The sequence below is a fragment of the Fringilla coelebs genome (assembly GCF_963513975.1).
Source record: "Fringilla coelebs genome assembly, chromosome: Z".
In the NCBI taxonomy this organism is placed as follows: Eukaryota; Metazoa; Chordata; class Aves; order Passeriformes; family Fringillidae; genus Fringilla; species Fringilla coelebs.
In genome coordinates, this window is record NC_140031.1 from 65,740,798 (window position 1) to 65,767,819 (window position 27,022).

The 27,022-nt window shown below is 41.4% G+C and overlaps 1 protein-coding gene across 3 annotated transcripts in view; it reads right to left on the bottom strand.

The window, feature by feature from the left end:
* Positions 1-801: 801 nt before the first annotated feature.
* The window catches only part of NRG1 (neuregulin 1), a gene marked incomplete at both ends in the record, with an annotated part of 170,764 nt that continues 144,543 nt past the window's right edge, over positions 802-27,022 (bottom strand). Inside the window, 7 exons of one of the 3 annotated variants that reach the window (XM_084225539.1) lie at positions 802-1,453; positions 5,376-5,579; positions 6,067-6,197; positions 6,721-6,847; positions 10,499-10,601; positions 15,091-15,114; positions 20,826-20,884. In XM_084225539.1, the coding sequence (XP_084081665.1) occupies positions 802-1,453; positions 5,376-5,579; positions 6,067-6,197; positions 6,721-6,847; positions 10,499-10,601; positions 15,091-15,114; positions 20,826-20,884 (1,300 nt within the window). Of the gene's footprint in view, positions 1,454-5,375; positions 5,580-6,066; positions 6,198-6,720; positions 6,848-10,498; positions 10,602-15,090; positions 15,115-20,825; positions 20,885-21,535; positions 21,604-27,022 lie in introns of all 3 variants that reach the window. The other 2 variants (XM_084225538.1, XM_084225540.1) reach the window with 2 other exon arrangements.

Here is a 27,022-nt window from a genome sequence, read left to right on the forward strand (position 1 = left end):
GATTACAAGCTGACCTCTGATTAATAATATATTTGGTTTAAAATCACAGTATTACTTTCTTTCTATAAGTAACATTACTTAATGCAGATTGGCTTTTTTTTTTGTTTGTATGTTTTTTGTTATCCTGCTGTAATTAATAGTAGCATGCTGTTGGATCTACTATTATCCCAGTGCTCAAAGAAGCAAACCTTTTGGCTGGCAGAGAGCAGACAAAACTCATCTCATATACGGAAAGCAAATAAAAGTTCTCATATAATAAACTTTTTTTTAAACTTTTTTTTATCTTTTTTTTTTTTTTTTTTAATCTTTTTTTGTTCCTTTCTGACTCTGTGTGAGTGCATATGTGTGTTTTTCTGGTGGAGTAGGGTGAGAGTGCCATTACAGGGCTTTCTGATTTCGAGACTCTACAGCAAGCGACCAGAGGGACTTCTGCAATTCTTGCAAATCATACATCCAGTCATTATAACGCAGTGCACAAAAAAGCTAGGACAACTGAGGGCTAAAAGGTTTCGCAAAATACTATGGGACAGCCATCATTGTAACTGTACAAAACTTGCTCTCAACTTAACATAACATAAAGGCACCATTGATATCTTTCCCCATTTTTGAAATACTGTAAAAAATTGCTACATATGGCACATAACACATTTGTACATATGTATATTTAATTTATAAAAGTTTTCTTCCCCTCCTGTTTTCTATCAGCGGAATTGCTAAAATAAAATAAATTGTTTAATTTAAAGGTGGAATACTTCATTATATAAAATAAAGTTTTACATGTGAATCTATGTGTTTTATGTTTTATACAGCAATAGGGTCTTGGTTAGCTATCACACTGGACAACCTTGCTTGTAACTCTTCTGGTGTGGAGAAGCGATTTGCCAGGTTAGTCCTGGTTTCAGCCAGCCGGAAGGCAGTGGCTGGCTCCAGACCGGCTGCCCCGGGGTTCGGTATGCTCAGGAATGGCGTATCCTCACCTATTCTTTCATCTTCCGTTTCGGTCTCAGAGCTGCTGCTCTCAGAGCTTGTGTCAGAGTCCACTTCCACCCTGCTGGAAATGTGACCGTTGGGCTTTGTTCTTTTGACCCTCCGGCTGTTGGTGAGTTTCTTTGGAGGCTCCTGTGCTGGTTCGTACTCCTGCGTGGTCTCGTACTCCTCATCCTCCACGATCCGCAGAGGACTTGGCGGCAGGCTGTTGCTCTCATGGGTGGCATTGTGGTGAAAGGAGTTGAATTGCTGGAGGTGGTGGTCATACTTCTCATGCAGCTGCAGCGGAGTCACCAGGAGCAGAGGTCGCTCCTCTTCTATGAAGGGACTCACCGCCACCGAAGGGATGGAGACGGTCAAGCTGGACGCCGGCGGTGACATTGTGGAGGGGCGGGACTTGGGAGAAGTTGGAGTGTGGAAATCAACGGGTGACATGCGAGCTGGTGTGGTCATAGCTGAGACATACCTGAAGAAAAGAGATGGGGACAGGTTGCGAGCACAGGGGCAGTGGTGACCTGTAAAAACAGCAGCTCATGTGGACTGGGAGAGACATGGCAGGGATTCACTTAAGATCCCCAGCATCCTCACAGAGGGCTACTAAGGAACCTTTCCTCTTCCTAGTAATCCTATAAACTGCTGACTTCTGGGATGATGGGCAAAAACATATGAAAGCAGGAGGAGCATAGCAAAACTCCCAGATCTCAGCCATAGAGATGCTGTAAATTTTTTACCAGAATAGCTTTCTGGAATGAATCCAGGAATGGGATTCAGAGACAGACAGGCTGCCAGAAACAAAACGCATTTGCAAGTATTTTCTCAAAAGGAAAACAGCTGCTGCACTTCTGGAAGGATTTGACCAGAATCTGGGGTACATGCAAACAGACAGGGGGAAATAAAGGAAGGGAACTGAAGGACAGTCCTCTTGGGGCTTCACCCTCTTCTGGCAACCAAACTGTCTCAGGCTAGGGAGGAAAGTAATGTTTGGATAAAATATAGAGCCAGATTCTGCTAATTTTAATCACCAAGGGCAGTCAGAGAAGCATTTGTGCTGCTCCACTCCTGGGTGCTAGTTACCCTGGCTGATAGATCTGTCTGCAAAGAAGCGCAGAGTATCATTTGTCCTCATATGGGAACAAATGCTGAAAGACAGGATTGTCTGGCCTAGTGCCCATGATTTCTCTGCAAAATTTGTCCCTGTTCCTGCAGGAAGGGTAGTGGCCAGAAGTGATTTCTGAAAATAAAGCTTAGGTGCCATTACAGGGTTTGTCCCAAAGAAACAGAACAAAAAATGTGAAGATCTCAACTAGTTTTAATCAGTAGACATGCTATGAGGTCATGTGGATTCATGCCAGGTGAAGATCTGCCTAAAACCTCTTGATCAAAAGCACAGTGCCCAGCACGACACTTTGCATGGTCTGGCTTTGCTTTTATTCTTTTCCTAAATTCACCTGCCCGAATTTTGTCTGGGTATAAGTTAAAATTGTTCTGAGCACCATCACAGGCCCATTGAGAAAAGCTATATGTCTAGGACTGATGTAGTTATTTAGTTTTCCATCAGTGGCTTATTTATCTGAGCCTGAAATTAACCTGAATCCATCTTTCTTATTCAATCTATGACTCAGTTGCACATATTACACTTGATAAAAATGGAGTTTCAGGAAGAGGGAGAAAATGGGATGGATTCTGGACAGATGTGCAGCAGCATAAATTGATTTCACTAGAGGCGCATTGATTGCACATTGATTTACATGAACTGAAGAGCAAGAGAAAGGAAAAAAACAAACCTGGAGTTATGCATATGAATTAATCAAGTTTGTTAAGCAAAGGGCAATGAATAGGTCTGTGCATTGGATGAATTAAGTAATTTTTTCTGCTTCCATGAATGAGCTTTTCATATTTTTAATAGCATTGTCTGAAAAACTGAAGCCTTTCTACTTCCCCCGTTGGTACACTGTTGGATATACGTCTTTATGACACACTGGATTTTAGCTAAGCTGGTTCTGTTAACCCATTGAGTTGGTTAAATGTGTTCAATGTACTGTGCAGGCTTCCAACAGTGTCAAGTTACTCATACTGAAGTGCTGTGCATTCCCACATTTCTGATCTATTCCCCCACACCCTAACAGGCCAGTGCTAACTAGCTGCTGTCTGCAATCTGAGGCTCAGGAGCTGAATTTGTGCAGCTCTAGCCCACCCTGAAAGGAAGGTTAAAAGGTGATTGATTTATTCAGCTTCATGGCCAACTATGCTGGCTCAGTGAAAGGGGATCAGAGTGTACCCATGGCCATCCAGCACACATTAACTTGTTATATGCTGCCAGCTTCATCATATAGTCCAGCCTTTTGTGCAGAGACAGTGTTTTTTGATCTTCTCTCCTGTAAGACAGCTAAGGACATCCAAGATAAAACTGCTTGTGCCTTCTGTTTGTGTACGCAGGTGGCAGGGCATGGGATCCCACAAAAGCAGGGGTAACGCCAAATAACCCCTTGTAATGTCTGTACAATTTAATTTGAAAATTGAGAGAATACAGCCTTGGTCTACCAATTCACAGTACAGCAACATGTGATGACTTCAGGAAGTAATTTGTCAGCTCCTACATTCCTTTATGTTTCTGAGTAATTTTTAGTTCCAAGTAACTCTCACTTTCTCCCTTATATACACAAGCCATCTCAGGAACAATTGGCAATGTATTTCCTGCTTGCTAAATAAAGATGAGGCCTGCAATTAATGCCCAGGGAACTATCATCTCCCACGTTCCAAATTTGGGATTGCTTCAGGCACAGGCAAGGATGTCAATGCCTGATGAATTACCACAGAAACGTTGCTGCTATTGACCTATAGTACAACCTTCAAGAGACACAACAACTGACGCAATGCCTTCTTTCTTCTCAGAGGAACAAAAAGCAATATGGTCTCCCCTCTCCCCAGCACCACGCCCCCAATTAAATCTAAACGGTTTGTATTAGAATGATGCTTTGGGTGTCCCATGCAATGCAGGCAGACAGCAAGAATGGTCTTCACTCCTCACATGCAGATGGCCAAATATACTAAGCTGCGCTACTCACCATTGGCAGGCGTGTGGCCGTGCATCCTGCTCGGTTCCCAGGCAGGAGACAACATGGTATTTACTGTTACAGGTCCTGATCCAGCAAAGCACTTAAGCACATGCTGAGCTCTACCCATGTGAGTAATCTTGCTGATTTCAGTGGGCCTACTTGCACAATTAAAAGATAATCTTGTCAAAGTGCTCTGCTGGATTGGAGCCATGGCTGTTTATGTCATGTGAGCCACGTATCTTCAAATTAAATTCCATGGTAAATAACACAAAATTTTTAATGAGAGGGTAGTTTATTATCCTTGGTGGTACTACACTCAGGGTCCTTCCTCAGTGGGCCCTCTTCCTGCTGCTCAGCAGTTGTTTGTGTGGCAGAGGGAGTACCACAGAAATGGCATTTGCCGTATATGCGCATTCATTTTTCTGAAAACCACAATTTGTCTCCTACACAACTCAGTCTCCTTGGGGATTGCCTGGCTGCATTTTTGGCATCATGGACACTCCACAAGGCCAAATCCCTTGTGATTTCGAAGTCCTCAGAGAACTGGTCCATAACCTTTTGTTTTCCTTTTCTTCTGCCTATGATTCTGGGGAGAAAAGCTCTTTTAAAATGTCTGGTTTCTTCTCAATATTTCTATTGCTATTCTGGGGCCATCTTGAACTCAAATGCTAGCCTAAACCTGAGCAGGATTTTTTCAGTTAAAGTTTTTTTGTGACTGATGTACTTCTAGGCAGATCTTAGGAGCTGATGAACCAATCTTTTAAGAGAAAAAAATTACTTGGTTGAAAAACTCCTGGCCAGGTTTATTTTTAACTATTCCTGATTTAATAATGATCTGGGTCCTTCTGGCTTGCACTTTGTATTCCTTGCTTTTATTTAATAAATAGTTAAGGGGAATTTAGGATCTGGAACCCACCAGAAAGTAGGTAGCGGCATAATTTCTATATTGCTTAGGAGTCCCTAGGGCCCTCCTCCTGTGGATCAAAACATTACTTTCTCACTGCAAAATCTCTCAGTCTTCTCACTTGCACCTACTAAGAAATTGGTACTTAGGCAAAGTTCTGTTTACAGTTTTCAACGGAAATTTCTGACTAATTACTCCGATGGAGCTTTTCCAAGTGCGAACTGCTGGCTAATAGGACTAAATTCAGCGGAGGCAAGAAGGGAAGAAATGCTTTTGGTGGACTTTTAAACTACTACTCAGCTTTACACCTTTATGAATAAGGAGATGCATGCCCTACATTAACAGCTATCCTGTGCTCCCGAGCTTTGAAACCATCCGGGAAAACACCAGGTCTGGCCAGCTGAAAGCAATGGGGCGGTGTGTCCTACCTTTCACTGTGAGGAGAGTCTCGGTAGGAATCGGGGGTCTCTCTCGCGTGCCGGAGGAAGCTGCTGCCTTCCCGGGGCCCGCCGATGCCGTTGAGACGGCCCCGGGGCCCCGCTGGGCTGGCGTGCCTGCTGTTCTCCATGGAGGAGCTGACGAGCACCGAGTGGCTTTCAGAGAGGATGCTTTCAGTGTGGCCATTACTCCAGCTGGAGAGCAGCAACCCGGAAAAGAGGAAGGGGGAGTGTGAGAGCGGGCTTTGGTGGCAACTGTGTATGAGCAGAAGTTTAGCCAGGGAAAGGAGGGGCTCTGTTTCCACACAGGATCTGCAGCATAACCTTTGGGATGGTAACTGGAGCTGCAGAGTTCAGCGAACTTTATGAATCCACAGGAATCAAGGTGATTTTGCATGTATGGATAAAAGGAGAGGGAAGGGGGTTCTCCAGTCATTAGAACTGTCCCTGATTTAGCAATTTGCATATACTAAAATTCAGCGTGACAGTATTGGAATGCCATTCAGATAATAAAGGTCTTTGTAAATTCCTGTGAAGATAATTAAAATATTCTTAGCCTTAAAATGAAAACACTATGAAGGGAGCATAGATCTCCTCAGCTTTGTTGTTTTACACATTTTTGGGTTTTACAACAGCAACAGATCAGATATTACAGCTGCTATTTGCCTTCCCCCTCCAGTACCTGTGGCTAGGTGTCTGGGTGACTGTCACGGAGTGATGTGTTGTTGAGGTGTAGTGGCTTGTAGAAAACGAGGTCTCTGTTTCTCGCTCGATGACATGCTCACTGGAGATTACATTTTTTGAAACGTACTGCTGAGAAAACCGAGACAAACCTCAGGTTTACAAACTGTAATTCACAGTACATTTGTAGACAAAATTCCCAATCCCTCCTTCCCAGATTTCAACCTTTTACGTGTGCCAAAGCACAAATTTTGTCACTTAAATACATGCAGAAACTACTGACACACTTGAGGACTTTCATGTACATCTCTGTGTACATAGCCCATCTAGACTCAAAACAGGAGGAGACAAATGATGAAAGTAGCAAAGGTCTGCATCCCACACAAGCTATAAAAATGTAGCTAACAAGGGAACGAGAAGGCCCAATAGACAGATGTGTGGAAAAGCAACCTCCCATTACCATCAGATACACCACGAGGACGGTGCATCTGATGGAGAGGACGGCAGCAGTTTGCGATAGCAATTTTTTCTGTGTGGAGAAAGCCAAGAGAAATCAGTCACCCGCCTGCAGCAGCAGGCAGATGTTTAAAAGCTGTGGGGTGAGCTTTTGTGTGGCACTGGCAGCCTAGGCTGAAACATGTGCAGTGAAACCTACATTGACGAGCTGGACGTTGTCGGGCGGCGGGTTGGGGTGGTGGGGCCCATTGGCCATGTTCATCACGTTGTTCCTCTCCGAGCGCAGGCTCTGCCGAAGGCGGTCACGCAACTTTCTCCTCTGCTTCCTGCGCACGAAGCACAAAAACAATTTTAATAGACAGACAAAAGGAGAGCAGCTGCACCTTTCAGCATACTGATGTTGGTGATAATAATGTAACATCACTTTTTTTTGCCAGAGTTTTCTCCACTGCTGCTAGAGCTCAGAGCGACTCTCAAAACCACAGGTCTAATTGCAGCTGGAGCTGTGGGGACCTGCACAGGGGGAAAGATGTTTGGGATCCCTTCCAGGAGTCAGCAGGACAAAGGGGGACAGGAATAAGTGAGAAGGGAAGCCATTTCTAAGCAGTGCTCTGTCTTAGGAGGAGAACTTTTCTGCACTCAGGTGGGAGCGGGGAGAGATTTTAACCCAGACACCTTGACACCCTCACAAGAGCCAAGGCAAAGCTTCTGACAGCCCATCAAGTTACAGGTCTCCATTCACCAGAGGGAGCTGAGGTGTCTGTGCCTCAGGGCATGGTTGCAGACACTGCAACAGGGTCTTTGTGATGTGGCAGTTACACATTTTTTTGGTGTGATTCATCCCCTTCCTCAACAGTGTACCTCAAATACATAAATGTGTTAGAGAAGAGTGCAGACTAAGCCTCAGAAATCCAGAGAGTGGGTATATGGCATAGGACTGAGCCTACAGACCTCCTGGCAGCTCTGGAAGGTTTAGTTTCAGCAACATCAGATTTGCTCTGGAGCCTAATGATTACCAGGTGGATGCCATGGGTGCTAAAGCATTTAGTAGAACTATCCATGTACTAAAGAAATGATCTCTGACTGACTTTGATGCTTCTGTTGTCCCCTGTCCTTGGCTGCTATTTCACCACTTGCTAACAACATGTAAGTCCTATGCAGAGTGCCTGAGGGAGCTGGGGTGGTTCAGCCTGAAGAAAAGGAGTCTCAGGGTTACCTTCTCACTCTCTACAACTGCCTGAAAGGAGGCTGTAGCCAGGTGAGGGGGTGGCCTCTTCTCCCAGGCAAGTAGCAACAGGACAAGAAGAAATGGCCTCAAGCTGTGCCAGGAGAGGTTCAGGTTGGACATCAGGAGGAATTTCTTCATGTAAAGGGTTATTAAGCATTGGAACGGACTGCTCAGATGGGTGGTGGAGTCACCCTCCCTGGGGGTGCTCAAGAAATGACTGGTCATTTAGTGCCATGGTCTAGCTGATAAGGGGGTGGTCATTCAAAGGTTGGACACAATCCCACAGGTTCTTTCCAACCTAAATGATTCCGTGATTCTGTAATCCTTCCAGCCCTCTTCAGAAGAACTTTTCAGAAGATCATTACAAGCTGTCAGCAGCAAAACTTACAGCATAGTAAAACCTGGCTATGCAGAACACACTAATTAAAACATCAAAACAAATAACCAGAGAAAGGGCTATTCAATTTCAGACTTAATTTATAAATACTACCCAGTTTTCTCTCATTACATTGGAGAACTTCCACCACACTGTCACAGAAACCAGAGCAGTGAAGAGAGGATGCAGGCCTCAACACACTCTGGAATGCATATGACTTTGGCTGTGGCAAAAGCTAAAATGCCAAGCTGTAAGCAGAGATGCAGATAGTGATGGCAGGGTAGGACAGTGTAAGAGATAACTATTTTTAATCCTGTTTTGAACTCAAGGGGACTATTTCAAACTTTACAAAAAGGGAGGAGTGAGGGAGGGCAGTAAATATGTTGAAGCTTGATAGTCATGAAAACGTGAAGACAATGAAAACATGATTTGACATACAGCATTTTAGATATTTTCTCTGTGTGAATGCTGCCTGGATAGTGGAAAATGCTTAATTTATATCACACCACATCACATATGTGAATGGCATGCACAGATACATCTGTCTTGAAAATGCTCCTGTCTCAGAAGGATACACTCATTGGTTCATGTGGACTTTATGCTTTGAGGATAACCAGGCATCATCTTAGGACATGTAAGCAGTTACGGTGTATGGACAGCGCAGTGCCTGGAGACATCTGAGCTACCCAAAGACCTGCTGGGCTGAGAAGCAGCCCTCAATCAAGGTTTTAATTTGATTTCACAGCTCCCCTTCATGAGGTTCTGGATACCTTGTGAGCTGAGAACAATCTGAGTTTCTTAACATGGTAGAGAAAGCAAGTTCTAGAAGGAGTCTGAGTTTGTCATCTACAGGACTGAAATCCTGGCACGTGTAACCAGGGAATCTGTCCCTAGAAATCTGCATTATTCCCGCCTTCAGTGACCAGTGTATTTGAATTTGCATGCTTTTATCTGTGCTGTTTGTCCTGTAGTAAAAGGACACTAACTAAATAAAGAAATTACTCTACAAAACTGAGATGAGAGAATAACAGGTAAGCTACTATATACTTAAGAAGCTTTTATATTCCATGTAAATGATGTGCAAATAAAGTACCTCTGAATTAAGGCTCAATGTCTGAAGCTAATGCCTTGGCAATTTAGTAGCAGTATTTCTTGCAAGAAGACCAACAAAATCCAAGCTATTAGATTATCACATTGGTCGTTCTCCTAACACCATTCCAAAATTTATCTTGGTTTCTGAGTTTTCCCCTATTTAGGGAAAAGAACATATGAAAATCACCTCACAGATACCAGTCTGGCATCACTGCTACATTTGGAGGGCCATGTCCTGGCATGGGACACTCATCAACTGTTTTTGAGAACAGGTAACTTTTCATTCACAGTGATTGCTGATGTCTGGGGCAAAAAAAGCATCAGACCCCTGATGGATTCTGCGGGCTCCTTATACAGAAAATCTTACTTCAGGATCCTGACCAAATGTTTGTTGGAATACATGGGGATGTGATTTCTACAAGCAGTAATTGATCTGATTTTTTATTACTGTTTCAGCTGCTCCCCACTGACCACTGGCACAAGGTTATGGGAAGGAGCAGCTGTGTGTGTCTGGACTCTCACTGAGAGGAACAAATGATCTCCCTCCTCCCTCCCTTTTAACACATTCATTATTAGTGGGACTGACAACAAAAACCAACTGCCAATCAGGGCTTGAAACAGTAAATCAGGTTTATACAAACGTGGAATATTTACGATAAGGTCTTTCTGTGTTTTGGTGGGGAGATTTATAAAGGCAGCCAGAAGTTTTGGCAGCAGAAATTCTGCTGATGTTCTGTGTAATTTATAGTCCAGAGCGCCTCACGCATGTTTCAGAGTCACCCCCTGTAATTTAGAGACTCACAGAATGCATTAAATGCCTATTTTCGCACTGAGAGCGCTTTTGTGTTGAATTTTTTGGCCTTTGGTGTATAGTAACTTTTAGCATCGTTAATTGTGTCTCAAGTACAAACAAATTAGGCTTACAGATAAAATTCACTGCTGGAAAGCAACATGATTCCAGGGTTGGAGTTTGTTCCTTTTCAACTGGGGAAACCAGCTGAAATGGGTGATAGAAAAGAAAGCAAACAAAAAAAGACAAAAAATTGCAAATTACGTTTGAAGACTGAAAAATCTTTCGGATACTGCTCTTAATTTTGCACTGCTGATGGACATGGAGACTCACATTCATCTGGCTTGGACCAAAGCACCCTGGTCACAAGTTTGTCTCATAAGCTCACCTCTAGGGAAACCCAGATGTAATCTTATGCTCAGAGAAGTTACAGTCAACTGGGGAGGCCCTGACCAACAACCACAGATATGAAATAGAAGAGAAAAGTTTACTTGGTTTTGCAGTAGGCCACCACACACATGATGCCAACTACTAGAAGGGCAATGCAAATGCCAGTTATGGTCAGCACCCGTTTCTGGTACAGTTCCTCAGCTTCTAGAAAGGGACAAAAACAGAGAAAGTCACAACATGTAGGATGGCTGGGCAGGGAGCACACAGTCAACAGCTGTCATGCTACAAACCACTGCACAGATTCACACAGCCACACCGAGACACAGCCACCACACTTCAGGCAGACTCATTGTTGACTGCGAGGAGAACAGGACTACACCACAAACTATAAAACACAATACTGGGGATGAGAACAATTACAGAATTACAGTCAAAAGTAACTTTTTTTTTTTTTTAAAAAGCTAACAAGAATAATATCTAAGAAACAACTTCTTAGTTGACAAACACAGCATTTGCTGGAAATAAAAATGAAGTGTGGTAAGGTAATAACAAGAATTTGCAAATGCTTTGGAAGTTTTGCAAAGACAGCTGGAATGAAAGCCATTTTTACAGGTCTTATGAGAAATTTATTTTCTTATTATCTTTTTTTGGATTGTTTTCACCAATATCCCTCTGGTCCCATGTCAATTTATATCTCAGCTGTCTTTACAGGAGAAATTTTAAAACACTCTTGTACATTTGAAACATGAGCTTGGCTTGTAATTATATCACCAATGGAAATGAAGACAGGTTTTGAGCTCTGGTCATAAAATACAGACTCTTTCTCCAGAGCTCCTCCTAAAACACAACAATATCCACAACCAGAAGTGCCTTGTGTGAGAGAAATGCAGAGTTTCAACTTGTATCCCTTTGTGACCAGCAAAGGAACTCTCTGTCTAGGGTGGCAGCTTGCTCAGCGATGACAGCTTGTTACGTATCTCATTCATCGGAGATATTTCACTTTTATAAAGGTGTTAGCAGCACTGCTAATGTTTGGGCTGGAGCTACTGATGCTTTCCAGCCTTGCTCATGCTTGGCAGAGAGCAGTGCTGAGTGCTCTGCTGGGGGAATGTTAAGTAAGGAGCTCTGAAACAGAGGTGCGTTCTGTGTTGACGCTTTAGAGATGAGGATTTGTGTCCTTGCTCTTAGGAGAAAAATGGACGTCTAGCTTTACTCAAGTCTTGTTTTGATTAAGCAGACAGACCAAGAGTGACCTGCAATATCGACCACAGTCAGAAAATCAGCAGGTGATTAAAAATAAATGAATGAATTAGAGTTGCACAGCTTTGCACTACCTTTGGGATAAATGTCAGCATTATTCCTGCTGGAAGGGACTTACATCTGGCTGGTACAGAGGTGCACAGTGGTCTCTCACATGTGCCATGTATCTCTCACATGTCCAAATGATGGGCTGTCATAAATGACACACCAGTTCAGGAGAAAATACTCCTTTACTGAACAGGAAGCAGACTTCCCTCCTTCGTGTTTCCTGAGCTTGTCTAGTTTTGTTTTAAAGTTGCTGTGGGCAAGCGGCAAATACTCCATGCAACAAACCAAAAAGCAAAAATAAATCTTAATTTCTCTGATACAATGCACCACATCATGGAACAAGTTTGTCTTACAAGCCAAACCCACTGTAAATCAAACACCAGCAAACAGGTCATGAGCACTGTCAGACAAAATTAATAGCACTAATTATTAACAAAGACAGGGGAAGAGGAAAGAAGAAGTGAGTGTGGTAAAACTAGGATGCTGCAAAAATTTATTAAAGAAAAAAAATATAACTCCAAGAACAGAAAGTCAAAGAAGGGAAGGAAGAAATGACTGAAACTCCAACCAAACCAAACTACGACAAAGAAAAAGAGGAAGGTGAAATATAAGGAAAGACAGGAGAAGAGGGTAAAGAAGTCAACAACAGGCCTGGCACATGCTTGGAACTGGAAAAAAATCAGAGAGAAGAAATGCTTGGGGACAAAAAAAAAAGGTGGAAGCAGAGTGTGAAGGGATTTCTCATACAGCATAACTCCTCACCTAGGCTAGTTAGTGGCACTGGATCCCCTTCCCTTTTTTGCCCCTTCTGAAAGCGCTTATTAGTTAGCCATGGAAATGGTGTATTACAAGGATGTCACAGGAAACAGAAGAATTGCTAAGCAATTTAGGGGCTAATTTGAAATGCTTTGAATTATTACAATTATTTTATTGTCATGCTGTCAGCTGTTAGCTTATGAAAGCAAAATGAATAATGACATATCAACCTGGTTTTTTTGGAGCACAAGGAAGAGGAAGTAGAAGATTAACAGTGGACACTCTGCTCAGTTTTTGTACTGAAGGAAAAATTGCACTGACTCTGGGAGTTTTGGTGCAGGCTGAGGCTGTTGCAAATGAGCTGGGCAGCTGGCTGGTGATGGCCTAACTGAGTTTGCCAGTGGGCTGAGGCTCGTTGCATATGTGCAGGACTTTCTGGGAGCTCACTCACTGCAGGAGACAGGGGACGTGGAGAGGGAGCAGGGCTGTGCTCATGGTGCAGCCCTGAGCAATGCTCCCAGCACCACCAGTACTGCTGGGTCTATAGGTCTTGACAGGCATGGGAAATTAAACCCCTGCATCTGCTTTCATAGCCTTAGTTCCCTCCTGTGCCCTTTGAAAGAAGGCCCTAAGGAAAATGCAGCTGGACATGGTGTGCATGAATGGTGGGGCTGTCACGCCTGCCCTCAAACCACAGGGACATGGTCTGGTGGAGAGCACTTGGGCAGGTCATGCCCAGCAAACCAGCAAGCTCTCATGGAAATGTGGCTGTGCTCCTCACTGGCAGGGGACAGCCAGGGCCAAATGAGGGATGCCCAGGTCGGGGGGAAGGGAGGGCATCCCTCGTTTGGGGGAGCCAGTGGGGGTGACAGGGGCTGCCGGCAGCCGGGACACAACTGGGATCCTGGTCAAGACTTTGCAGATGGCACAGTGCCTCAAAGACAAGCCTTGGACTCTGCTTAAGGCCAAGAAGAGTTTTGTGAAGAATTCCTCAGGGGCACTTGGGTTATACTACATCTTGCCCCAAAACTGCCTTCTGTCTCTGACTAGTGTTAATGTGTATGGAGTCGGTTAATGACACCCAGCTAAATTACATATGCTGACTAAACTACCTTGAGAAAAATTTATAGCAGCCTTGCAGGAAAGTCTGTAAAGAATTTTATGTGCAGTGAGAATTTAGGAAAGATTTTAGCCTGTTAAGTATCAAAAATAATTTCAATATTTTTTTACCCTACAGAATGCTAGGAAAATCAAATCAACATAAGACTTAAGTCAAGGTATGACAGAAGCAGCCTTTCAAATATGCATATTATGCAATTAATTTCACATCGCTTTAATTTATACATAACTGATGATACATGAAGTCTTAAAGTTGCTTTGTTTTAAAGTTTTTCTTCTTACATATCTCTGGTGATTTTTAAAAGAATTTAATTCCAAGAGGTTGTTCTGCTAATGTAATTTCATATATAAAGCAAAATTTGCATGTCAGTTTTTAAAAGGATTTTAATTTAACTCATATGTTAATGTAGCCATACATCTTCCACTACAACCTAATATGTATGAGTGGGAATTAATACTAATTTAGGATCATAATAAAAACAAAAAATAAGCTGGGTTGTGAGTGATTTTTAAAATTTGGGCTTGTAATGGGTTTTCTACTGTTCACAGCTTAAGCTAATGACATTTTGTGGGGGCATTTTTAATAAGAACATGAACAAAAACTGCCTCACCATCTGTTATTTTTTTTAAATTAAAAAAAAAATATTTACCAATAATTGTAAGAGATTCCAAACCAAAAGTGACCTGAATTTCAAGTTAGCCTATTCAAGAAATGCATTATTTTTATTTGTACCTCTGAATACAAATAGCTAGTCAGATAAGTACAGTCTATTCATGAATAAGACTTAAAAGATCTATTTCTATTATATTAAAGCTGAAGTGTGAAAATAGTACCCACTGCCAATGTTCTTGTTGAGTTTAGTTTTAGAAATATTGAATATATTTGCTGACTTGAGGATCTGGAGTCTAGCTGTAAACTTCTACTTAAATTCCTAAATAACTTTCAGTCCACTCTGAATTTACAGACCTGGAAAGGAACATATATATCATATAATTTGCAGATATGTATAGGCAACTGATTTACACATGATGTGTAACCACCAAGATGTGGGTTTAGACATAAAACTTTACTTGAAAATCAGAGCTCAACACTGCAAATTTTATGTGGCCATAACAGTTTGTTACTTTTAATATATTAGTTAGACATTTTGCTTAACACTTACAGTGTTTCCAAAACCTGGCAACCCAAGAAAAACTCACCAAAAGCAGAGGTCAAAACTAGTCAAAGCTATACAGCAGAAAAAGGAATGTACACAATGTTATGATCACTCTAGTAATTCCTAGAATTCCTTAAGTCTGGAATATCCTATCAATAGTTTGATGACCATTTTAGTGAACTGATCTCCACTAACACTTTGTCAAGGGTTGTTGTTATAGCTGTATGATCCCTTTTAAAGCACAAAGAAATTGGTTAGGAATTGAAAAGGGGAAGTGGAGAAAAAAAAAATTAAAAGGGGTTTATCTCTCAGGGTCTAGAATCTGCAGGCTAAAAGGAATGATTGGTCCATACCCATAAATTCAATCCCAAGATGCTCTGCCAATGCAGAAAGTTGTCAAAAAAAGAAAGAAAAAGGAAAAAGTTTCAGAAAAGAGCAATACACTGTACTTAAAAATAAATTACATATGAGAATTACAGCTATTCTGTGTCTGCACATGAAACAGGACAAAGGGTGCATGGTTATGTGGGCAGTGCAGAAAGGGCACCTTTCTTAGCTATGTGACCAGACCTTCTGCAAGGCTTATACACCAAAATAGGTATACATGGAGCATCCGAGCAGCCACAGTCCAGGGAACACAACAGGAACCATTAACCCTTAAAGATCTTACTGAGATGAACAGGGCTGTGGCCTGAGCACGCCATGTACAATGGCTGATTGTTTTCACAGGGGAGCATGGCAGCAAAGGGATGCTCTACAAAGGGCAGCATACCCCTAGAGATGGGTTGTGCACTGCTCTCCCTTCTGACCCTGCTCCTGTCCCCGGAATGCATTCCCTTGCTCTTGAACACTGTGACCTGGAGGTGGCTGGCACTGATTACTCAGCACTGGCAGTCCTCTGCTTTCCAAATTGACTGCAGCAGGCCTCCAGCCTCTGGAAAATGAGGAGCCAACCCCCCTTCCCTGTCTTTGGACTGTGCTGCGTTGGCAGAACAGCTCGTTGGCCAGCCGTACGGACCCACGGGGCAGGGCCTGATCCCTTACACAAATCACTGCCTAAATCAGCTGGCCCTGCAGGTCAAGAGGAACACAGGTTTCACCCCAGCAGATACCCTAGGAGACCCTTCCCATCGGACCAACACCACTGCCATGGTAGCTCTTGCCTTTTTATTTCTTGTGTACTGTGAAATTTGCATCCAATGGTAATTTTCACAGCAAATGGATTTTCAATGTAGTTTGCACACATGGGGAATGTCAATTCTTTGTTGTCAATCAGTAACATTTTAAGGGTTAAGTAAGTTGGAATCCATCCAGGTCTCTTCCTAAAGCGCCAGTTTCACATGCCTACCTGACCTCTGCTAATGATATACATTAGTTGCATAGAAAGCTTGATTAAATCTTCAGTAAAATGAATGACATGCCCATGCACATATATTGCTGTAATTATGCTTGCTTATAGATAAGACACCTAGTTTGAAGGTAATTTAATTTTAGGGAAGTCATTCATATCATGCAGTTTCTATTTGATACAATTCAATAGGGAGTTGGTATTTAAAATTGGAATATATTCTGTCTGGAAGGCCTAACAAGAAAACATGCTGAAGAAACATGCATTGCTTATTCAAACCTAGATGTTATATAGCTCTGACTTATCTATGGTATTCCTAGTTACATTTCCTACATCTGATAAACAGAACATCCCAACACTTCTCATTTTATAAACAGGTGATTATTTTGGTACTTTCCAACTTAGCCTGATATTTTTGCACACTTTTTACATGCAGTGTGGCTTCTATTGAATATTTGTCTCTAGGTGCTCTAAGAATAAATACAATTAATTATTTTTAACAACTCAGTTTTCATTCTGGTTGTGACTGGGGGATATGACAGCCTTGCAGGAAAAAATGCTTAGGAAGCAATTTTTTTCCAGCAAAGTTATTTAAAACTACAACTTGTTGGGTATATTGTAGCCTGCTGAGATGCAGGGTCTACGGAACAAGAGGATGGTGCTGGGAAATGTGGAACAGAGTCCTTCAGCACTGCATGCTCTGTTTATGAATGGTGAGCCACAGCTGCTGGGCACTCAGGACCTTGAGAGGGCTGCTGCATGGGTTCAGGTGAGTGGGTAGCCTAGAGACACGGTGCTGCCCAGGGAGGGGTGAGCGCTACCTCAGGTGCTGTAGGGAATTTGCATCTGGCAAAGAAAGGACCCATCTGGATCAACTGCAACAGCAGAGAGGTCCAGGAAGACCGATTCCAACTCTAAAGCACCAAAGTGTCATGTTTCTTTCTGTGGGTAATGAAAAATGCTAAAAAAATAGAAATTCTTCTTCATGCAATTTCAATTTAAAACAAACTCAAATCTCCTAAACTACCAAAAAGTAGACCCCCTGTGTGTCAACCATTGCTATTTAAGAGACTGGGATACAGTCTCTTTGTGACATTTAGATTCCACTTTGGATCCAAAATCTGTTTCATTTCCATAGCACTCAGGTTGCAGAATTGGTTTTGAACTTCATGTATTAAGTCCTATGGCTCCTGTAAAAGTAACAGTTGGTTCAATCTCAGGAGCATAGAAAATCTGTCCTTTCATACTTGAAGTAACCTATCATAGCAATTTTAGCACTTAGTGAACATTAACTGAGCAGTTTATAGTGAAAACCTGTCTTTTAAAATTCTGAGCCAACGATGGACAATGGCATTTTTCAAAGCTGCTTGTTCATTTAGGAGTCTTGGTCTCAGCACACAGCATGTACAAGTGAGTGAAAGGCTCAGGTGAGATTGTCTGCTACCTCATGCAGATGTGACTACTTGAGAAATATGTAGAAAATGAGAAATACTGAAGCAGTAGAATAGCTAAAGGCAGACTTTTGAAGACCTTTAGTTTGTATGAAAAGGCTGAAAAATTAGGCCATCGCACAGTAACTGCAGTTTCGGTCATCCTTTTAGAATATCAGAGCTTTTCTCTCGCCCCCTTTAATGCCTCAGCCAGCTTCACTGTGACAATATGAGGCAGGGACCACTATAATCTAAAAAAAATTCCTTCTGCCCCTCTTGGTACTGTCCCTCTTGCTCACCAGGGATGGCAGGGCTGTTTAAACTGGTACACTGTTTAAACTAGTGCCTCCTGTTCAGGTGATGCCCAAGAAGGGCCACAGCCTGCCCCCGGCCAGTTCTAAACTCACAACTCATATAATTGTTAACTAGTGAAGTAAGCAAGTCCATAGTTCTTTTGAGTGGGGTCCCTGGGGCATTTGAGAGGACAAAGGGTTTACCTGTGATTAAACTCTAGAGACATTCTCTCAACCTTCTATTAATTCATGGCTTTATCACTGTTTCTTATCCCAGGGATCATTCTGCACAGTGCTGCCATAAGAGTTCTCTTGCCTAACTACATGAAAATGACTCAAAACTTTTAATGTTGACTCATTACTTTTGCTCTCCTCCATTTGCCTTGATTCCCTGACTTCAAGGGAGAATATGTGTGAGCTTTCAGGCAGAAAATGAATGGAATTGGTGTATTTTTGCAACAATTTGTGGGCTACCTTCTGCTGTCTTATGGACCAGTGGTAGATCACGAGCCTCAAAGTCAAAGCAGCCACAGAAAATACCCAGGTTGGCACACCTGGTAGCAGCTGTGACTGCTATGCTCAAGGAAAGGACACTACAGGGTATGCCAGCCAGGCTCGTGAGATGAGTCAAGTTAGCCTTGCATTCTGTTGGGACAGGGCATTTCCAGAATGCTCAGTGGTGCCTTGTTCTCATCTGGCAAAATGTCAGCTCAGTAACTTCAGGACTCTCAAATACCAACTCCAGGGGAGATTTCTGAAGAAAATTTTTAACAGCCAAATTAAGATAGTAACAGCTTAACAGATAGTAGGCACACTTGGCTTGGAACCCCACTGACTCTTTTTTTCCAAATGAAGAAAGACCCTTCTAAAAGTAAGTGAAGTTACATAGCTGTATGGTTCACACATACACTTTTGTTTCCTACTAGCACTTACACTGTTTAGCATCTCAGTTTGCTCTGTACTTTGCAAAAGCTGCATCCACAGAACTAAGTTAATCATCCACAACACTGTGTGCAAAATATGAGCTTGGCTTTAAGTCACAGATGCAACATTTGCCTTTGGAGAACTCTCTAAGTCCTCTGTTAAATAATATGCTCTGGTCTGCTTGGGGTATGATAATAAAATGCCATATAAATGCTTCTTCATTGATTTATTTTTTTTAGTTAAGTATAAACGTGCCCTCAGTGGACCCTTTCCAAAAGTGTCATTTCAAGATCTTAAGCAGTATAAGAAATCAGATGTTGCAGTGCAGATGCAGGGCAGGCAGAAGTGCCAGACTCTCATAGCCATTGGCTGGGGCTCTCAGAGTGGCCTAAGGTAGGTAGAGGTATATTTTCCTGCCTCTCCATTTCAAGGAGAGGAAGTGCTTGACCAACTTAAGTACTAATAACTATGTGTAACTCTTGCAGTAAGGCAAGGGCATCTATGCCTTTTCCATGGAGGCAATTTTGGAAAATCTCAACCTGGTGTTTCTAAAAATCCCAACCAGGGTTAGGAAACTGAAAAACAAAGGAAGGAAAACCCACCTAAACTTTTTTTTTACTCCTTGGTTGGAAAATGAATTTATTATCAACATACAATTCTTCTATAGTTTTCAGATAAACTTCAGCAGCAAACAATGGATCACATATTTTTTACACCGCCTCCTTTTAAATTATTATTCTAAGATCAGAAAATCCGAACTGCACTTTTCACCACAATCCACAGAAAGGGCCACTGAAATCTAACATTTGGTAAACAAATACTGTAACAGCATAAAAAATTTTAGGGCCATCATTACCAGAGGGATTTAAATATAACTCACACTAATAAAGCTTCTAAAGCAGGGCATAAAATGCACACTTGAGTGCTGGAAGGTTCAGTCCCCAGTCAGCACTCGTGGGATTTATGTGGGTAGCTTCTGTGATGGAAAGTATGAATTATGTATGGATGTTTTTCATCCATCAGTATAAGAGAAAACCTGTGCATCTCTTCAGACTCCAAAATGCCCAGCACATACTTACAGCTTTTTGTCCTAAATACCAATGGAAATTAAATTAAGCTGGCCTATAGTCTTTCTGTGCTGGCAAGTAATCCATAAAAAAAACCAGTTTCTATAACACTGCTTTTAGATCACAGTATATTCTGATGCCAGGAACAACTGAATGTAAGTAGCATGCATTTAAATGTAAGACCTAAGCAATTTTCTTGTATGTTACCTTTGACTTTGCTATAGCCAATGAGAGAAATAAATATATGGTGTACCTTCTGCTACATCCTTGTCAAGTAATAATAATTTCCATTTCTCCATGGGAAACCTCATGGGATGGGACTACAGGGCTGATTCTAGCCGTGTGTGTACGAGTGTGTCTGATACTTTCATTTGGCCGATCAATCTTTGATCTCTTGCACCTGTTACTCACAATATACCCAAAACATGTTAAACCTCATTGTTTAAGTAATCACTTCCTCTTTTCTTTTTCTTTCTGTGCTCTTTCCACTGAACCTTGGACAAGGAGAAGGAAGAAAATTTTGATCCTGTTTGGCAAGTGCTCACTATAAACAATGTAAGCACTTCAATTACCTTTAACCTCTAGTTACAAATGTCATATATAAGGAGAGGACTAGCTACCCATCCTTTGGTTGAGAGAGTGCTGGCCTGTATTGTGATTCAAGCTTCTTGTGGCAAATAAAATGGGGGACTTTCAAAATTTTGTTTTTGTACTTTTTCTGCTTGATGTCAGCAGGGAGTCCATATCCCACATTCAGAATTAATTTCACAGCATTCCTAAGTCTTGCATTTCCCCCTACCCTCAATTCCAAACAACATCAGGATTGCTTTCGGTTATAATTTGCAACTGCTTTTTGTTATAATTTTCATGCAACAGGCAGAGACAATCAATATTAGGCCTTAGGCAACAAATCTAGTTACAGATTAAAAAAAAAAAACAAAACTGGAGGAAAGATGCAGCGACAAGAAAGCAGCACCGACTGAGCATGCTTCTACTGCGGCACAGACAGAAAAGTAGTGGACGTACTGTAGAAGCTGGCCATTACGTAGTTTTGGCAGCGATCACCAGTAAATTCATTTGGGCACCTGAGAGGAAAAACAAACAAAAAAAATGGTAGAGAAAAAAACAGAGAAAAGAGAAGAGGTGAATATATGCTAAGAAAGAAGCTCCTTCAGTGTGAACTGATATGACTTGGTGAGTTCACTTTCAGAAACCGAATCTCGGTTTAGCGTGTCAAAATAGCTCAGGATGTTGAGAGCAAGTTATCTGCTCTGTGGAAATGTAAAGAAATACCCCCTGCAAAACCAGCCAAAACCAAACCAATCCAGATCAAAATGTCTTTCAAGATCTGAGACAGAAATTCACCATTCCAGAGACCGAGATTGGTTTTAGGATGCTCTTTCCACAAGGCAGCAAGGACACAAGATCTGTACATGCTCATCTCCATGAGTTTGGTCTTTTAGGGTTGCACTATGCAGCAGTCTCCCAAACAGAAAAACTGCCAGCGTGTGCAAAACAAATGCATCTGTGAACGAATGGAAAGATCAAAAATCACACAAACGAGAAATATTTTGGAGGTCAATAATGCCATGGTGTACAGATTGTACTTCAGAAAATCAGGTCACAAATTAGTGAGTAAAGAGGCCGGTTCCAGCTGAACTGTGAAAACACCAAGTACTATTGATTTTGTTGCTGTAGTTGGGGAAGAAAGCAAAGTTCAGATTATTTTAACATACTTTCTTGGTTTTGGATTTTCATGGGCAGAGTTTCAGTACATCTTGCTCCAGTGAATCCAGGTTGGCACCTAAAGGGCAAAAACGTGATAAGCAATAGTACACCAAAACCACTGCACTAACAGACTTACATCTGCTGGTCTATGGAGTGCGAGTGCATTAAGTGACCTCCTGGTTGGGTGTTAGTGACAAATGAGCAGAAGAGAGGCAAGAATGTGTAACCTTTCCAGGAGAAAAAACTTTGCAATATTTACAGCAAAAATCCATCAGAGAAAAAATAGTATTTTTCCTTCTCTGTTTTGAAAAATATAGAAGAATCATGGCTAGCAAAATTTGCACCAGCTCACTGCTTATTCCATCTCATGAAGGGCCCAGATTGAGTTATTTTTTTAAAACTTGCAATGCAGTGCATAACAACAGTTTACACTGTTGCTTTCATTAGTCACATAAAGTGACTAGTCACATAAAATCTATAAAAATGCCATGATTTTCTTATTTCTGTTGTGTCTTCTGGTAATTTGCTTTGAGGAAGAACAGTAAGTACAGTGATCACCGAAAAGCTGCAAAAATCCAAAAGGTGAGAAGACAAAGTCAAACCCAAAGGGAAGTATATTCAACATGGCTCACAAGAAGGTAAAATAAGACAGTCCAGACAATAAGTAAAACGAGAGGGCGGAAGTGCTCTCAAGATCTGCAGCCCTTGAGTTGTCTGTCCTTCCAGTTCATAAGCTCTTCTGCAGAAAACTTCAGGGCAGCTTTCTCCTTGATCATAGAGAAGGAATTTCTCTTCTATGATTTGCCCATCTTTTCTGCTGCTGCCTACCAATTCTTCCTTCACCTTCATTCTCCATGCTGGGGCAAAGCTCAGGCTCCCAAAATATCACCATAGACAGGCTTCCTGTGCTTCAGACTTAAGTGTGAATGACTCTCCACCATACTAAGGATCTAGAGACTTCAATCTTTGCTCTTTCTTCTTTCCAGTTTTACTCAGCATTAACCTGAAATTACCTGACATTGCTCCTGTGAAAACATTTCAGTTGTGTTGCCTGTCTTTGTGATGCTTTCCATGACTTTGCCATTGTCCAAGAATCTCCCCCTCTTTTTCGCCTGCTGATGACATGGTGCTGGCCTCTTTTTCAAATTTACTTGCCATGTGCTAAAAAGCCTTGTTATTTGCAAATACCTGTTGGTCAGAAGAATCCTTCATCTCTTCTATCCATCTGAGTTTCATGTGTGCTGAAAGCTGTCCCAATATTTTAAATTCTGCTTTTCCACAATTGCCTCTAGCCCTAAAAAACAGGGATGCTGTCCTTGCACAAGTGAGACTTTCAGAAAATCCCTTTGGCAAAGGATGAGTGCCAGGAATAAACACTAGGATCTTGTTCAAACCAACCATGCAGGAATGATATTTGTGCAATAAAGGTATATTTTGAGGATCTACAGATGACTCTTTGGACTTGATTTGCTGTGATGATATATTTGTTTATGAGGAAGAGAGTTTAAGTTCTTCAGAGCCAACGTCACCTCTTTTAGTGAGTACCCTGTGTGGAGAGATCCCAGTCTCCATAGACATATTCAGCTGAGAAAAATGCAACAAGGGTAACTCAGTCTTTAGAAGATGTTTTTGCTGGGCATGACTGAAGACTTTTTGCACCTTTGAGAGAAGGCAAAGTGCTTTTGATAGAAAGCATTTTGATCTGTGTTAATGAATCAAGGATAAAAATATTTTGCACTACTGATCTTGTTAAATGGCTGTCCCTAGAAAGCTGGCAATTGTGCACGCTTGCCTTTCAGCTCACAGGGTCCTTTACATCGTTGTCGTCAGGCTAAACGCTACAAATTTCCAAGGAACATGATCGAAAGGCTCATGTTTTCCTCCTGCCACTGGCTGCTGGTGGTTGTTCACTTTGTCTGTACTAGTTTTCAGATGTTGGTGCAGCTGTGGAGGTGATGAAAACAACTTGAGTACTGGTATAGACAATGCAGAAATCACTTCCAGACTGAGCAGGGTCAGCCCTGCTTGAGATGGGGCCGAAAACAGCTCAGGTGTGTTTACACTTGCTCTGAAACCATTGTCAGCAAATGGGCTGCAGCACCTGCCCCCGAGAATGAGCCCAGGGTGGGCCAGCTGAGAGGAAAGCTGAGATGAGCCTGTCCACTTATGAGGATGTGTGAATGCTGAAGGCATTTTATTGCTCAGATGTGCACTGCAGCGCTGTTTCCACAGTTTCCAGTTTGACAGGTTGTTTCCTGTAGACCGTACTTTTACAATCAGCTTGCAGTAGTGTCCTTTCCCAAAAAAACTTTTCCTACTCAAAGTTATCAGACATTATTGCTTGTTGTGGCTTTTTTCCCTAGATCATTATCCATGTACCATTTTCCTTTATGACAGTAGCAAAAGTTGAGGTCAAACAACTTAGAGCAAAATGTGTATGTTTGTGCTGTGAGAGCCTTGTAATTTCCTTTCTGCCTTGAACCACTTATTTCTTATATTAACTGGGTAAAACCAAAATAATGAACCACATGTAATAGAATAATTGCTTTTTTTCCTTCTACACACACTAGTTGCAAAGAGCAGCATTTGCATGTGTTCAGTGGACACTTCTCAGAACACTGAACACATATCATCAGACTGTTTTTCATCAGGAGGGAAATGGCTGAATGGTTCATATTTCCATTTCATTCACTGCCTACAAACAAATGCATTGTGGGGGAGAATTCTTTTTTTACCATGGGAAGTACAGTACTTAGTAATCTATTTCATAGCCTAAATAAGAACTAGTATTTCTATCCTGTCTCTTGAATGAATACTTCTGGAACTTCTGCTTGCAAACTTGCTGGTTTGAAGAAAATTCTGCCCATTTCTATTCTACAAAGGCCTCTACATGCAGACAGATGTAGAAAATGGCTGTATCATTAAAAAGTACATAATCCACTCTTTTGCTGTTAAGAAAAGCAGCAGCACACTTCTGTTAAGACAGAAGCATTATTTCCATCCAATAAATTCCGTTGTAAATTTCATTTCTTCAGTAATAACAAAACCATTAGAAAAGATGGTATCTGCAAGTTGGAAATCAATTGGTCAGATTATCAAGACCTTCATGGTATAATACTTCAAAAGAACATTCCAAAAGTGAAACAGATCTCATAGTCACATAGATTTTTTTCAAGTAAGAAGGAAATGCTAGGAATTTTTGTCTTAATTTTGCATTTATTGAAATATTTTTTCTTCACTGAACCTGGGGATGCATATCCAACAGAACAGAAGTGACTTAGGAATCTCAGTCTCATAGGAAGGCAGTAACATCTCCAGGCTTCTTAAGTCTATGATGTTTTCACAATGTGACTCATGTTTTTACGAAGCTTCTTAAAATTTTATACACTAGTCTGTTTAAATAGTCAAAGCTTCTTATTTCATCTGTCCTATTTTGAGAGTGTTTTACTCTGTCTTGGACCTTAATTAAAATATGTGTGGGGAAAATACATGCTACCACAGATGTAGCTGTACATTGCTTTACTACGTCTTCACACATTTCTTGAGCATTTCACATGGTTACTTTGGAAAGCAGGGAATTTTCTTGAAGTTCACAGCAGTATCCAGAACAGCAAGATCTGATCCTGTCCAGATCATCACTATGTCTTTAATAAAATTTTATTTTTTAATATATAGCCAGATTTTAACTGAAGATGGATTTAGGATTTTTTTTTAGTAGAATAGGGGATTTAAAAAAACAGATTACTTGGAAAATTCCATGGTTGTTTTGAATCTGAGTCATGTTTTTTTGGTTAGGGATAAAACCAATTTAGAATTATATGGCTCATGCTTTAGAAATTTTGTTTTTGCTCTCAACAGATGGACCATATGGAAAAATGTGAACTTGCTACTGAGGCAGAAATATGAAGAGCAAGTACCATATTTCAAGCATTCTGTTTCCACAAGCATATTCTGGGAGTAGATTTGTTTTCTTAGAACAATGAAGACAATGTGTAGTGGTTAGATACCTATTTTAGACAACTGGAATGTTAGAATAAAAAGTGGACATCTTTATTTTTAAAGAAGTAAGAAGAAAACTGTATTTGACCCTTCATATTCACCCACTTTCAAGTACTCACTTTTATTTCATATGTAGCTGAATTCTGTCATTTTACTACACTACATAAAATTTTTGATCTGGCAAGTATTAGAGGGCATAGCAAATGGCCCTGCAAAATAGTGGTGGCCCTGACTGTTCTCAGGCTAAGAATCCTTCTCCACTGCCTTCTTGTAAATGAGATTCACCCTGTCTAAGTTTACAGCTCTGATGCTTTTTCCAAATAGGTCTTGGACCACCCAGGCAGAGGCACATCTGCCAAATCTGGGAATCGCCTTTTCCTTGAAAAACGCCTCAGAATTAAAGGTTATTTCTTGTCCACAATAGGGAAAAACAGCCCCCACTTTATTCAAATGTCCCCAAGACTTTTTATTAAAAAAATAGCCAGTCTATATCATTACAGAACATACACAGATGTCTGAATTAAAATAAAGAAGTCTTCACACCAGTGAAGATGGGTTACCTCTGAAACTACCAAGACAACATTAATGATTAGCAAGCCTGCTCAATGCTCAGCTCTGCCATTCACTGGAGTTTCTGAACAGTGTTTGGATAGGCAGCTGAAACACACAGGCTCTTGTACATGCTCTGGAGAGTCATAGCAAACTGCTCATCTTGACTGCTGGCCCACAATAACCATGTAAATTTTACACAAATCTTTCTCAAAAAAGAATCCAACCCACAGCACATATAACTTTTCCATATTCACTTTAGCTAAAAATGATCCTAAAATTCAATGGAGCATTCATTGCTTTCAGCAGGACAGCACTCCATGAAAATCCAAAGCAAAACAAAGCCTATGATGTGCAAGTAACATCTTTCTACCGAAAAAAAAAAGAGCAAACTTACAGGTAAGACAGAACATTGTGAGGTTTGGTGGGGTTTTGTTGGCTTTTGGTGGGTTGTTTTCCTTTAAAAAAACCTGAAGACCAAAAACCCAAAAAAAACCCAACAAAGACAAGCAGTCAATTTCTTCCTGGCCTAGGGAAAGCATCACAGACCTTCACTTAACTCACCTACCAAAGCCATCTTCACAATTAGTGTTTTTTAATTTTTAGTCCAAGGAGACAGAAAAATTATGCAGTTTCAGCAGATGACAGTCTTCGCCAACCACTGTCTCTTTGTCTGAAAACAGTAATATCCTCACAGAAGTGCACCCTTTTCACTCATCCCTGTTAGGTACCAAGGATGCTTCCTGAGATTTAAAGCATGAGTTTCCTCTCAAACTAGTGTGAAGAAGTCCCTATGGCCAGTTCATCTTCAGGGGTAGAAGCTACAGGACATGCTCCCAGACAGGAGATAAATTCCAGTGCTGCAGCTCTTCATGGATGTTCTCTGATGCAAGGGACTAGAGCAGCAGACAAATACAGCACAACCAGGACCCGAAAAAGGTGCACAA